We start from the raw sequence: 15,257 nt of genomic DNA, 5'->3' as shown, positions 1-15,257 counted from the left end.
ATTAAGGGTGGCTAGAAAGGGGTGTCGAGCTCTTCTATTTGAAGCATTTCCCGCAGGATATTTGGGCAGTTAAAAAAACTACGTCTGGTAATCACAGCCAACTGTTAAGGTGAACGGGAAAAGGTCCAAAGAAAAGTTGTCTGGTTCCTTTGGACTTCGTTCACTGGTGGTCCAGCTCAACCGCCCTGTTCTGCAACGCGCTTCCTGAACGTGAACTCAACCTGGAGCCGGAAAGTCATTTCTGGACTTTCAAAATAAACTTCCTACGCCTTGTTTATTCCCAACTCCATTCTGAGATAATGCGCGCAACACGTGCAGGTTACGATATTTAGACGTTTTGAATACACGTGTGTGCCATTAATTAGTCTTGACTGATGAATTAAGTTGAACACATTCAAGTTTTCATAAGGTTTGTCAGGAAGTCAAAGGGACTTTATTTTGGTAACTCGTGTCTCCCATTCACGCAGCGGCCACCAGACGCTCGCCCCATGTTGCGTCTCTGCCTGTCGGGCCGAGCTTTGCGACTCGCAACGTGCTTTCAGAGCGGTCTGCGCGCAGGCATGTCGGGCTCACCTACCCCACCCCCCTCGGCGGAGGCTGCGGGCTCCGGGGGGAGTTTTCCCCCTGGATACAAGCCTTTCAAACCCGAGGAGCACGGCTTGGAGCGCGGGTTCCGTCTCACAGCTTTCTCGGAGCTGAAGGGATGAGGATGCAAGGTCCCGCAGGAGGTTCTGCTCAAACTCCTCGCGGGACTGGAAACGGACCGAGAAGACGGGCCAGGGAAGGCTGGAGACCAGGGTTCCGAGTTCGGCCAACAGGTGTCCGGTCCCCGGCTCGGTAAGAGCTCCGCGCTGCGCTCCGAGCTGCAGAAACCCGGCGGCTAACCCAAGTTAGCTAGAACTGCTGCTAAGCCTGTTAGCTTTAACAGGCGCTCCTATGACAGAGGCTAGGGCCGGTGGCAGGCAGAGAAAAGACCTTTCTGCACATCAGGGGGAATGCATGAGAACGCTAGTTAGTTTCCGGAGCTGCTAAATGACTCCTTAGGGCAGGGATGTCAAACTCATTTCTATATGGGGCCACTTTGGCGTCATGAAGTCATGAAAAGAACCGGTTGCACGTGTACAGACGATACTTTTCATTTCATAATTTCATTCCAGTTCACATAGAAGTATAAAAATGCACAGTAACATAAATATAGCACCCTTAGGCCCAGTTTATACAGTATATCTGCAAGAAAAGTTGATATTGGGGTGAGTTACACTTACAGGAGGCACAGTTTTAGCCACTTTATCCACTTTAAAAGGATATATTTTATGACATGATCATGTCTTTTTTTTTGGCTCTTGAGGGCCGGATAATTTACCGTGACGGGCCGGATTCGGCCCGCGGGCCTTGAGTTTGACACCTGTGCCTTAGGGTGTATGATTCAGCTGAAATAGCTTCGAGTCCGAAGTCCATCACTGGCAGGAGTCACAGCGGCAAGCCTGAAAGTCCGGAAGGACTGGGCGATACGGACCGAAAATAATACCTCCATAAAGTATTTATTAAAAGGCATCAAGGCTTTATCCCAAATGTCTCACAGGCACGCTTTTTTTAAACAGCTGTAGATAAAGATGAGAAACGGCTAAAAAAAATAACCTACTGGAATACAGAAAAGTGTAAATCTCTTTTTTTAAATGCCGGTACTTTTAAAGTCTTGATAAATTGCCCAGCCCTAGTTACCAGTGAGTGGTGCTGCTCCAGACAGACAGAGTAGTGGCCCTACTTGCTTTTATTCCTATATTTTAATCATGTAAAGCAGTTTGCATTGTCTCTGTACTGGATTGTGCTATATAAATAAACTTGCCTTGCCTTGCCTGGTTAAACTAATGTGGTTTTTAGGGCGGATCTTTCGCTCAAATGGAGAAAACCTGTCTTTGTGTTCTCTCCAGGTATAGGGATGGACAGCTGTGTGATTCCATTGAGGCATGGAGGTCTATCACTGGTCCAGACCACGGATTTCTTCTACCCTCTGGTAGAAGATCCATATATGATGGTAAGTTTTTGTGTTTCCACCGATAAACGACCACAGACTGAAGAAACATGAAGTCACAAGGTTGATCCCCCCTTTGCCTGGCGGCCTTGCTGGAGTAGCTGCACTCCCCCAGTCCTGATAGTTCTGCTGGAGTTTTCTTCTCAATTTAGAGAATACAATTTTCTAAACGCTCCCAGAAGCGTTGGCCTGTTCTGTACCGTCGCTCATCTGACGCCATCTGACTGCTGCCCTCAGTGATTCCACCTTTTCAATGATTAATGCGACAAAGTGTTCATGACTAACTGAGCGAGCTTGGCTATCAGTAAGGGGTTAATGTACCGCTGGAAGTCTAACCTGGACCGCCTCTCCTCTGGAAGGACTGCCATCACGGTTAATATGTACGAGCGGCAATTTCTTAGCTTCATCTGAGGAGCATTTGCTCTAGAGTTTGTCTTTCTGCTCCGTTAATAACCGTGTAATATGCGGTTATTCCCATGGAACAGTCCTGTAGTACAGAGGAGGATCAGGCGTCTGGCCACACTGCAGTGTTACCGCTCGGCCAGCTCACTTTCGCTCCAACGCTGTGTGTGTTTTCAGTTTCAGATAGACGGAGAGAACGCACACAGGGCTGCAGCAGCTCCGTAAGGACTGTCACATGTTGCTCCCCACCCCCAGGGTGATGGAAATGAACAGAGGGATCTAAGAGCGTTGAAAGTAGGGCTTGGAGGCAGTTTGCGTTAAATTAGACACTCTGCCATCGTTGGGCACGGTCGGCCTTTACACTAACAGATCAAGGTTTAAACAAAATGTATATTCATTGTTTACTGCTTAGCTTGGGAAGTGCAAATGCACCAATCAGCAGGGGTCCAGTCTCCTTTTTTTTGGTTTAAAACTTTGAGCTGCCATTCTCTGATTTCCCTGTCAGAATGAATATATAGTGAGATACAGGAGCAGCACTTAAAGTATCGTTTCCAAGTGGAGGTGCTGGACCAGAGGCAGCGTCACGTCATTCCTGCAGAGAGGTAGCTGGTCAACATGGCTTCCCCTTTTAAAAGCCAGGCTCACGTCATTACGGGGAGGACGTGATAAACTGGGTTTATCATCCTATTAATTGGGATTCTCGTGGCTAGCATTACTAAAACGTGGGACGAAAGGAACTTCTAAAGAACAGGACTGGTCAATACTGTTCTAATCTATCGGACATGACGTGCATATGAAATATTACTGAATGTTTTTGAAGTTGAAGCCTAAACAGCAGTAAGCCCCGCTGTCCTGGTTGGAGAGAGAACCACAGCCAGTGATAGCGATGCAGATGCTTGATCTCCTTCCCTCCTGTGTCCCAGGGAAGGATAGCTTGTGCGAACGTTCTGAGCGATCTCTACGCCATGGGCATCACGGAGTGTGACAACATGCTGATGCTGCTGAGCCTCAGCCAGAAGATGAACGATAAGGTAGCGTAACCTGAGCTCAGCCGTGAGCCGCAGTAACGCCACTGTTCTAACAGGCCAAGCATCCTTTAGTTTCTCCTCATTGGCATTGATTAGATTAAATTAGATTAGATTACATTAGATTTGGCTTGTATGTCATTTTAAAACTATAGCACACTACCCCATTTGTTTTTAAAGACTATTTTATTGATTTTTGCTCAGGAATTAATGAGCAATATTACCAATAAAGCTATTATTAAAAGTATAGATGATCAATAAGGACCTTGGTTGTCATTGGTACTGTAGTTTCCTTTTTTTCTTTTTAAATAATGAACGTTATTCTGCTTTACATTGTGGAGTTTAGCTTTGGCTATATTTGCATAGATCACTGTTGCTGCTTTGGTTCTTTTTTTTTTTTATTCCCTTTGTGGTTAAATGCAAACCTTTTTGAATAAAGACATTTAGTGCCTGGATGTAGGATGTAGGATGTTTGTTTTGTTTTTGTTTTAAGGTTTTTGTTTTTCTGCCTGCAGGACCGTGAGAAGGTGACGCCGCTGATGATGAAGGGTTTTAGGGACGCTGCAGAGGAGGGGGGGACGTCGGTGACGGGTGGTCAGACGGTGATCAACCCCTGGATCATTGTGGGAGGCGTAGCGTCTGTCGTCTGCCAGCCTAATGAGTTCATCATGTGAGTCAGAAATGATCTAGACGCAGCAGCCAAGCATGTGGAGCAGCAGGTTCACGTAGACGTTTTAGTTTCACTCTGAAAACTTTCCACGGATCTGGAGAAGTCTGGAATTCTAACATGAAAAATGTCATTTTTAATTTTTATTTATGTTTTAGCATTGACTCGACTGATTCTCTGGTAACTTTGTCACATAATGGACAAGGCTGGACAATGCACAGGATGAGACTGAAGTTAATCCAGTAGTGTCTTGGTTAGAGTGAAATTAAAAAGTGACATTTTCCACTCATTCCTGCGCTAGAGGAATGGTTGTTCCCATTCTCATCAGATGGTGGCGCTGTTGTCTACAGCTGGTTGTTCGTTGGTGTGGATGAGTCGGCTAAAGTCAGAAAGGATAAAGGGAACGATTAGCCAGGGTTTAAAAGCTTAAATCTAATCACCGTTCATTTTGGGCTTCTATATAAATGAGGTCTTGTCGGTGGAGAAGCGGTCTTTTTTTGTTGATGACTTCTTAAGTAAGAAAAGACTCTTGATGCTGAAACTTTACTTTAACACATTTAATCTAAACAAGCCAGAGGAATGGGACAGCTTCAGGGCTGCAGTCTCTTCTCCATCACGATGGAGGAACGGGTGAGATCAGGAAGCGAGAGCTTCAAAAGATCATTCCATCAGCATTATATAGACTCCAGAGTATGACATTGGTGGAGAACGTCTCGCCATGTTCTGGACGTGACCAGGCTGACCCATTTTCATTAATCAGTCCATCTTGTCCAATCTAAACACGTCAGCCTCTGAGTCCTCAGTGTCCGTCCGTTATCTGTCGTTTCCCCGGTAACTGCTTCCTGCAGCTCCAGCATCTGTAGTCTCATAACCTTTAACACAGTAAGTTTTTACAGAACTACCCCTTTAAATTCTGGGCTTTTGCTTTTTTTCTTACCTTCCTGTATATCTTGAGCTCAGGCTTAAATCAGTTTAAAACTTGGCAAAGACGACATCTTTTTGAAGACCTCTGACTTTACTAGAGATCTTTATTCATCCCTGGTTTGGAAGGTGGATTGTTGGAATAAAGTGATTAAGATGTGAATGAAAAAGGCTACTTAACTGCAACATTTGAATAAAACACAACACAAATAAAACTGTTCAAAACGATTGGATTTACAGTTTAAAAAAGGGAAGTATCTTAAATCTAAAAAAAGTTTGACCCCATTGGGTTAAAGTGGTGGCTCAGATGGCGACCGGTTCACTTTATGGATTTAAAAACCTAAACCTGCACGACTGGATGCAGGGCAACCTCCTGCTCTAAAGGATCGACCAATCAGCTCGCTTTAAACTCACACACACGCTGCGCTTTTAGCTACTGACGTTTTCAACAAACTTCATCTCTGCACTCATGTCCGTTCCTTACATGTGAAGCATAAAGAAATCCCAAATGATTGTCTCACGTGACCAAATGAAGCGCTGCAGATCTCTGGTTCAGCCCGCGGCGTCCTTACTGCACACATCCAGCTGTTATCTCTGGAAACTGTAGCATCAGCAGCCCTTTGATGCCTGTCTGCTAGTGTAGTAGAAATGACATCCTGAGATGATGATGATGATGATGATGACGATGATAGAGGAGATGCCTGATATCTTATTAGACCTTCTGCTCTTATTATCTCCATCAGCAGCTCTTTCTCCAGTTATCGGGCTCCAAGCTGCTGCTGCTTGTTAGAGCTCCTAAAACTCAGCACCAGTGTTGTTGGAGGAGCAAATACCCTGTTTTTGTTTCACTTACTGTTATCCAGTGCTGTTCTGAGTCCCTTTGAGTCTGAAACGCTGATGATAGATCAACCGTTTCCTTTTGGTCCAAAGTGAAATGAACTGAGGATGAGGCGTAACGCACGCAGGAGATCTGCTCACCGTTGATGTTTCTGTTTTTGTCCCAGGCCCGATGGCGCCGTACCAGGCGACGTGCTGGTTCTCACCAAACCTCTGGGGACCCGAGTGGCCGTAAACGCCCACCAATGGCTCGATCAGGTCCGCCACTCAATGTTCAACGTTATTATGCTGATGTTCATATTGTCATTCTTATTTGCTTCAGTTGCAAAATGCCTTTTCTAGGCCTGGATTGTTGAGCACCTGGAGCAGCTGGCTGATGTTGTTATACAGACCCAATTATTTAATTTATTTTTTTAAACAATAAAATGTAGGGAATTTAAAAGTAAAATTCTCTTTATACCATATGTATAAAAATGCATTGAAATGTGGTCAGGATCAGACAGGATCTGGAGTGTTAGAACTTATTTAGACACGGAACAAGCATTGATAAAAGCAGCTCTGACCACAGCGTAATGCATGTTTGTTCTGTCAAACCAGCATAATTCATGTTCACTATATTAATCAGTTGATGAAAAATATGATTTCCATTAACTGATGATTGTTTTCTTTATATTTTAAAGGGATATTGGGATTAAAAGCGGTGTAGCCTCTGGCCCTTAAGCTTTGGTCGGTTGGTTTACCCTGAAGTCTCAGGTTTAGGAGGCATAAAGATAATTAAGCCCATCAATGCGTGTTTTCCTAACTGCTGCTCTTCTTTGGGACGCAGGCTAAAAAACAAAAACAAATGAATAAATGAATTGCAATCTCTAGAACTGGCTTAGCGGTTGGATAGCAGAGTGAAATGGAACCAGAGTGGGAACATAAAGGAGGGTTTCCACTTACAGAGGAATAACTGAGTTCTCTGCCACGGTTGATTCAGTCTAGTTGATGCGTCCTGAACATGTCAGCGGAAATGTGAAACGGTACCATTTCAACAGATTTTCCCTGACGAGAAGCTGTGCAGGAACCTGCGTCTGCTGGAGCAGAGAGGGCAAAGGGAGGCCGCGGTGGGGATTACACAGCAATGGTCTCCAGATATAAAACACCTTAAACGTATTCACAGCAGTTAATCTAAACCCAGGAAGAAAGTCACTTCAGACGAGCGGACTCACCCGGCTCCAGGCTGTTAATGTTACCCGTTCCTGGGCTTTCACACCACTGCCTTCCTAGCAGCTGCAGTTTCTGCCATGGAGCTCTGCTCTGTCCCTGGTTTCTGCAGCCAGATGATGCTGATGCTGATGAAAGGTTCCCTAGTTCTAAGAAATGGTTCCTAACATCAGAACCCACCTAGGGATTAGATGGTGCTTTAAAAAGGCTCTGTAGATTAGACGGTCTATTGTCCTGATGTTGCCTGTTTTTCTCCTCCTCATCAGCCTGAAAAGTGGAACAGGATCAAGCTTGTTATCACCAAGGAGGAAGTCAAAGAGGCGTACTATGAAGCCATGTTCTCCATGGCAACGCTCAACCGAACAGGTACGACTCCTTCACCACTCCCTGATGCTCTGCAGTCATCGATGGTCCCCTTTCCTCCTGGCTCTGCATAAACACTCACTTAGTGGCTTTCAGAGCCACGTTGACCCTTAAATTGACGTCTTCTGGAAGCTTTGATTGTCGTAATGTCTGCCGTGATTAAGCGTCGCTTCCGTTTGTGCCGCAGCGGCCAGCCTGATGCACAAGTACCAGGCCCACGCCGCCACGGACGTGACGGGCTTCGGCTTGCTGGGGCACGCCAACAACCTGGCAGCGCAGCAGAAAAACGAGGTGGCCTTCGTTATCCACAACCTACCAATCATAGCCAAGATGAGCGCCATCAGTAAAGCTTGTGGAAACCTGTTCAACCTGCTGCAGGGCCGATCGGCAGAGACCTCCGGTAGGAACAAGGGGCAGCCTGTGCAGGCCTCCTGCGCACCATAAACAGGATGCTACTGCTTTTATTGGATATTATCACAGATAAGAATATTTTTTTGTCAAACATGCTTTCTGTTGCTGAGATAGTCATTCAAAACGTCCTAAACATTGTAAATAAACTGCATGTGTTGCTAAATGGACCAAACTAAAGTTAATAGAAAAGAGAAACTTGGGAAACCCTTTAGAAATCTTGAGTGAGATAACTTTAGGATTAGGACAGCCTGGATGCCTGGGTAAAACCATGTTGATCAGCAAAGAGTGCGTCCAGACTAATCCTCCCTGCTGTCCTCCCCAACAGGTGGGCTGCTGGTGTGCTTACCCAGAGAGCAGGCCGCCAAGTTCTGCTCCGAGATGAAGAGCCTGAACGCGGCGCAGGGGGCCTCAAACGGAGCCTGGATCATTGGGATCGTAGAAAAGGGCGACCGCCAGGCGCGCATAATCGATAAACCTCGCATCATCGAGGTGCCACCACGAGGAAGCCAGGGAGCCAATCAGGATAACAGTGTCGCCAACCCGGACCCCAGCAGCAATTTGTCCTAGACAAAGCTGCTGCCTCTGATACTCTGGAGCGTGTGTGTGTGTGTGTGTGTGTGTGTGTGTGTGTGAGTGAATCTGGTGAAGGGTCCTGAACCAAAATGAGTGTCAGCTGTTGAAATAAGGCAACTTTTACTTTCAATGTAAGGGTACTTTCTAACCCCATTCCTTTAGAGCTTAACACCTCATCTTTCCATCATTTCTTAACCTGTTTTATTTAATTGTCGGGATGTATTAAATTGAGATGTTGAACAAGCGATGTGGAAAAGAAATGGATCATCAATCCTGGCACCTGGTTCTGCCCACTGGGCTCACTGGAAGGCTTGAGCAGCTTCCTTAGAACAGCGGGGCAGAGTCCAGGATGTCTGCATCTGACGGCTCTCCGGCCATCCAACACCGAGTCCCTCCCTCTTTTCCTGTTTTATGAAGCGCTGCTTATTAAACCCGAATCTCAGGGCCAAGCAGGGCGGATGTTTGCAGTAGGATTAGAGGTGGGACTGAAACTGCTGGAGCTTTGAAGCTGTTTGTGTGTAGATTTTTCTGCATTTTACATTCAATAAAACCATCAAAACTCCGTTTGTCTTTGTGTGGAATAGAAAAAAACAGACACGTGTAAACGCTGGCAAAATTCAAAGACCCAATTTCATTATGGAAGGCATTAAGGAAATTCCAGGTCTGGATAAACATGAAAAAAATGAAATAAAGTATGCGTATTTTATAAAACATGTTTGTATTTTTAGAATTTTTTTTGCCACATGTCTACATATTGTTTTATCCATCAATGTTTTTGATCCATTTGGCCTTTTTTTGTGCATTAAAGTGTGTTGTTTTAACCCTGGCCTTGGAAAAAAAAAAAGGAAATGCATTTTTACATTTACAGTTTGAAAATGGGCCAGAAATGGGCTGAAAACTGCTGGTTCTGGAAAAGTGATGGATCTTGCTAAATTACAGCCTTGTAATTTAGCTATACATTTACTGGAAGCCAGATATATAAATTGAATAGATTAGCTGAAACAAAAAGGCCCATTTTTTCCAGTAGCCATGCCCATCGGTGTTGTAGGGAGTAGCTATATGTTAGGTGGGGACACAAGGCAATTACATTTTGAGCCTTTTGGTTGAAGAATGAGGTTCAGTTATGTGTCTCAGTACGTAAAACCTCAGATTTATCAAGTTGAATATTTAAAAAGATAATATTTTTGTTAATCTGTAAAAAAAAATCGGGCACTGGGTACAAAAGTGTCTAGCCTTTGGTGTTATTTATGGATAAACCGCCAGGTGGAGCCACAATTTCAGAAGCATGAATTAAAAAGGCCTCAGGGAAATTTCTGGCAGCAGCACCATGGAATGATGATCAACGAACAAATCTATTGAGTATTTAAATACAAATCCATGTGTTCATTTACCCGAAATATAATGCAAAAGTGGTGCTCATTGAATAAATTAGCCCAAAGCAAGCCGTTTTCATTTGATGTGTGAAAATCAAGGGTCAGTTTTTATTAAACTAACATGAATAAATCTTACTCTGAAGCAAAATCGGCTAACTATGACTAACAATATGCTGTACACATTCATTATTACCGTCTTTCCTCTGTTTCCAACACGGCGGTGTTGTAATTCTACTCCAGGACAGCAGAGAGCAGAGTGGAAAGACGCCAGGGAGCTGCAGAAGAAAAGGAAACACGGAAGCGTGGCGATGTAAACAAAGCTGTCATCCCTGCAGCTCCTTCCGGAGAAAATTAGCATCTTGAAGATCTATTTGGTACTGATGTTGTATTTAACCCATAATGTGTTTGTTTTCCCTGTGTAAGCTCTAATGTTAGGATGGTAAATAGTTCATATCTGCTGTTTCTGTAGTTCTCATCATGCCGTATCTCGGCGGTAAGGAGGCGGTGAGGGAGCTCAGGAGGGCTCTGTCCAACCCCAACATCCAGTCCGACCCCCTGCGGTACCGGAACGTCGTGCTCAAAGTCATCAGGTGGATCTCTGAGTCCCACTCACCCGCTGTGCCTGCAGGGCCGAACCTCTCCAGGTCATAGACGGGTCCGCTGACCCGGCCTCAGGGCCCCCTCAGATCAGAATGGGCTCCATGCAGCACAGGACCAGAGAAACATGGAAGCAGAATCTAAACCGGTTTAGACCATTTTAGACTTCCAAAACATCTTCCTATTAATAATGAAACACGAGCAACTGTTCTATATTATTAATGTCTTTCTGAAAGATGATAAAGTGGAATTATATATTTGCCTAAACTTGTGATACAAAGCAAGAATAACAGAGTTGCTGACTGATGATCTGAAAGTATTTGTGTTTGAGGCTGCCTGCACCAGTCATTGGCTCAAGTCAAGCACTTCCAGTGCAGGATAACATTAAGAACCATGACATGTACTATAGAATGAGTGTCACGTTCTAGAGTATCTTAAAGCCAGCAGTCTCCCTGTGCAATAATACACAGACAATACAGATCTTTACCTTAACTCTCAGATTTTCTAAAGTTGGTTGCATTACAAAATCCAGCATGTTCTCTATCATAAAGGGGGAAAGTTCAGAGCAGTAAAACAGAGACTTGCATGTACTCCACCCACCTTTCTGGTTATCTGTTGACGATCCTGGTCTCTCTCTCTCTGGCAGCCTGAATTAATATTTCATAGACTAGTTTCCTTTTGATTAGCGTCATACATGTCTGGACTTCCCCTGACTTTCGTTTTAAACACCCCACAGATGTGGCAAACAGCTAACTTTGGTTGTCTTTCCTCACTAACTGCCTCTACACTGAAGAGTCGTCCTTAGCCTTGAACCTATCTGGAGACCAACATTTTTGTCTTTTTGCTCAAGCTCAGTCCGTGGATTTTCAAACCCTGTCACAATGTCTTAGTTGGATTCAGCTCTGGATCTTTTCTGGACTGCTATGGCTCCATCTTTCCAGAGATTGCCCTATATGTAGCTCTGCCCATCTTCTCATCAGCTCTGACCGTTTTCCTTTCCTGGCTGAGGAAAAGGTTCCCCACAGCCTGACGCTGCCACAATCATATTTCACAGTGTCTTCACATTGTCTTCAGGCAAACGACACTTCAGATTTTTATTTGTAGACATAATTGAAGACGATCTATCATTTTCCTTCCACTTTACAGTAACTTGCCAATATGTGATGATGATCGTCTGATTTTTAATTCATCTCTTCACCCCCTCCTCCACCTCAGGGCTATGTCTCAGGGTGTGGATGTCTCCGAGCTGTTCAGTGAGATGGTGAAGGCCTGCGCCACAGTAGATGTGGTCCAGAAGAAACTGGTGTACGTCTTCCTGTGTTGCTACGCCCACCTAAACCCGGAGCTGTCCCTGCTGGTCGTCAACACTCTGAGGAAAGACTGCCTGGATCCGAACCCCATGGTCCGCAGCCTGGCGCTGAGAAGCATGACCAACCTCAGGCAAGCTGAGAGAGATGAACGGAGCTGAGTGCGAGGCTTGCAGCATTCCCTGGCAGATTTCTGACCGCTGTGTGTGTGTGTGTGTGTGTGTGTGTGTGTGTGTGTGTGTGTGTGTGTGTGTGTGTGTGTGTGTGTGTGTGTGTGTGTGTGTGTGTGTGTGTGTGTGTGTGTGTGTGTGGCAGGTTGCCCAGCTTGGTGGAGTACGTGGAGCAACCTCTGACAGCAGGACTGAGAGACAGAGCGGCGTGTGTCCGACGGGTGGCTGTTCTTGGCTGGGCCAAACTACACAGTCTCCAACCTGGCTCTGAAATAGGTGGACTTTACATTTCTTCTCTTTGTCTCTTAAAAAAACAAAAAAAACAAAACACTATTGCTTCTCTAAATTCATTGCCTATAGACTCTCAGCAAACTCGAACACTTCAGCTTAATGCATGAGATGACCCTGATGATGATCAGATAATCAATGCATTTGCTCAGCCACACCTGGCAGCTACTTTCTTTTGTATGTCCTTAAGAAGCAACAAGGGTGGATTTAGACCAGATCTTTTGTGAACTATTATTAATAGGAAAATGGTTACTTATTAGAATTGACGGGTTTCAGTAAATCAGCCTGTTGGTGGCGCCAGTCTTCATCCATCCATTTTCCATCATGCTTATCCCTGCTGGGCTCGTGAGGGGTGCTGGTGCCTATCTCCAGCTGTCAATGGGCGAGAGGCGGGGTTCACCCTGGACAGGTCGCCAGTTTATTGCGGGGAAACACAGAGACAGACAGGACTAACAACCATTCTCTCACACATGCTCACACCTAAGGAGAATTTAGAGAGGCCAATTAACCTAACATTCATGTTTTTGGACTGTGGGAGGAAGCCGGAGTACCCGGAGAGAACCCACGCATGCACAGGGAGAACATGCAAACTCCATGCAGAAAGACCCAGGGTAAGGGTAGGACTTGAAATCAGGACCTTCTTGCTGCATGGCAACAGGGCTACCCCCTGCACCACTGTGCAGCCTTGGCACCCGTGTTCATCTAGTATATAATCTCATGTGATTATTAATCTCTGTTCTTTTTAATCATTTACTTTAAAATTGAAGATCAAATAATTTATGCACTACTAGTTTAAATTACAACACAATAATGTGCCCTAACATGTTGATCATGATGGGGTTAAGATTTCAGCAGAGGTGTGTGTGTGTGTGTGTGTGTGGGGTGGGGTGGGGGTGCTTTTCAAAACAGGGTTTGGGATAATAAAGATATAAAAACCTTACAAGACAGTAGTGGTAAGGACACCATTTTAAACTTTCAGGAATCACTCCAAAAATATGGCATTGATAATTCCAAAAAAAGTAAAAAAACAAAACAACTGGACATTTTTCCCGAAGTTTGAAGACGTTTCGCTTCCCATCCAGAAAGTGAAACGTCTTCAAACTTTGGCAAAAAGTCCAGTTGTTTTGTTTTTTTACTTTTTTTGGAATGACCATGACCAGAATGACTGAGAATCTTCACCAGCATGGCATTGATAAGCATTCTATGCATACGGAGTTCCCTGGGGTTCAGAGCTGATTGATCATCCAATTTCAAATTGCTTACAGTGTGCTCCTAGAAAGATGGTCTCATGTTTATTGCAAATTGACAAGTAAGAACGCTGGTAATCCAAAATTGGACTGGGAAAGAGTTTGGTATAATATTGAAAAGGCCTCTAAAAATCCTAATCACCAATATACTGTACACATAGGAAGTTTTGTCACAGAACGTATTTGACACCAATTATAAGGCAAAGAACTGGCGCAGCACCAGACCCTGTCTGTACATTCTGCTACCCAGGGACTCCAGGTTCTTTTATTCATGTAGTTTTAGAATACCCTGGAGTTCAGGATCTCTGGATCAAAGTAATATGTTGTCTCTCTGAAATACTTGAAGTTCTTCTCTCTATGGAGCCATCTATGCACTTCGCTGTGTGATGATCCACAAATAGCTCTTACGGATAAAACTCACAAAATGTGGCTGGTCAGACTGACTGCAGCCAAGAAAATGATAGCCTCGAGGTGGAAGCCTCCCAACAATTCATCATTTACTCACTGGCTCTGACTATACATTTTATATTTGGAACTGTCATCAAGGATCAACAATGCGTCTTCAGTCACCATTGCAACGGGGAAAGACTTAATATCCAAACTTAAGGGTCAGCTGTCAGATTAGGCCCTAGTGGGGGTGGGGGAGGTGTAGAAAATGTTAAAATGTTTATTGTGGAAGATTGGTAATATGTTCTGTTTGAACTCAATGCTTTCTAAAAAATTTAATGAAAAATAAATATATAAAATCATATACAGATTCTGGTATTTTAAAGACTAAAATAAAAATAAATACAGAATAAAGTTAGGCAGAAAACGCTTTTCAAAATCATTTTGTTCAATTTTAAATTTGTGAAACCAATATTTATAGTAGTTATTGTGTATACACTATATTCCCAAAAGTATTTGGTCATCTGCTTTTACATGTGCATTAACTTTGATGACATCTTATTCTTAATCTATAGGCTCAAATTTGTTGATGGATATTTGCTGCCAGCAAAAGCTACTTTTACTATTGTGTAAACATCTTCCTCACGTTTTCAGAGGGTTCATAGCTAGATGTGAAACCCAGAATTGCAGCCTTGGCTCTAGTTCATCCCAAAGGTGTTCTAAAAGGTTCAGGTCAGGGATCTGTGGGGGTCAGTCATGTTTCTCTACACCAAACTGTATATGCCTGCAGCAAGGGAAGCGACTGGAACACCTGCATCCATTGATCAGCTGGTGTCCTCCAATACTTCTGGAAATATAGTTTATGTTAGAACAAAGCAAAAACACTTCCATTGACAAAATCTACTGTTTGCTATGTGTCTATTTGACCTCCAAATGGCTCAATAAGCTCAGCAGATAGAAAATAACGTTAAAACAACAAACATGAAGTCTGACTTTAACACAGACTGTAAGTGTGTCTCGCTGGTGCATTTTTGCTCAAAACAAGTCTGTTCTTTATCCAATGAAGTTACTTGTGGTGGACAGAAAGCAGCCAGAAACTTTACTCAACTAGTAGATACTTCTTGATAATATCACTCAAGTAAAAATAAAGCGTATATTTCACTTAAAACAACATTTTGTTCAAAAAGTTGCCCACCTAAATGTAACCAGTAAATGTAACTAGTTACTACCCACCTCTGTAAACCAAACAGCTCATGCTTGTGATATTTTCCAGATGCCTCGGTCGTAAATGAGCTGTACAGCCTGCTGCGCGACCCCGACCCTGTGGTGATGGTGAACTGTCTCAGAGCTCTGGAGGAAATCCTGAAGGAGGAAGGAGGGGTGGTGATTAACAAGCCCATCACTCATCACCTCCTCAACAGGTTAGTCCAAATAAACCGCACTGGATTCTA

The 15,257-nt window shown here is 44.1% G+C and overlaps 2 protein-coding genes across 2 annotated transcripts in view; both read left to right on the top strand.

Moving 5' to 3' along the window:
- The first annotated feature begins 440 nt into the window (after positions 1–440).
- On the top strand, positions 441–8,999 carry sephs3 (selenophosphate synthetase 3). Its single transcript, XM_012877553.3, has 8 exons — positions 441–837; positions 1,932–2,035; positions 3,358–3,465; positions 3,975–4,129; positions 6,052–6,142; positions 7,357–7,456; positions 7,641–7,853; positions 8,190–8,999. Exons 1-8 carry the CDS (start codon positions 489–491, stop codon positions 8,429–8,431), a joined length of 1,362 nt encoding a protein of 453 aa, XP_012733007.2. The 5' UTR covers positions 441–488; the 3' UTR covers positions 8,432–8,999.
- A 1,054-nt stretch (positions 9,000–10,053) lies between these two features.
- Positions 10,054–15,257, top strand: part of ap4b1 (adaptor related protein complex 4 subunit beta 1) — a 46,185-nt gene continuing 40,981 nt past the window's right edge. The window contains exons 1-5 of the mRNA XM_036144778.1: positions 10,054–10,184; positions 10,280–10,400; positions 11,623–11,847; positions 12,030–12,160; positions 15,080–15,227. Coding sequence (XP_036000671.1) covers positions 10,288–10,400; positions 11,623–11,847; positions 12,030–12,160; positions 15,080–15,227 — 617 coding nt within the window. The 5' untranslated portion in view covers positions 10,054–10,184; positions 10,280–10,287. The remainder of the gene's footprint in view (positions 10,185–10,279; positions 10,401–11,622; positions 11,848–12,029; positions 12,161–15,079; positions 15,228–15,257) is intronic.

This window comes from Fundulus heteroclitus, chromosome 1 (genome assembly GCF_011125445.2).
Source record: "Fundulus heteroclitus isolate FHET01 chromosome 1, MU-UCD_Fhet_4.1, whole genome shotgun sequence".
NCBI lineage: Eukaryota > Metazoa > Chordata > Actinopteri > Cyprinodontiformes > Fundulidae > Fundulus > Fundulus heteroclitus.
The sequence above is the reverse complement of the archived record's forward strand: the minus strand, read 5'-3'. Positions and strand labels throughout refer to the sequence as shown.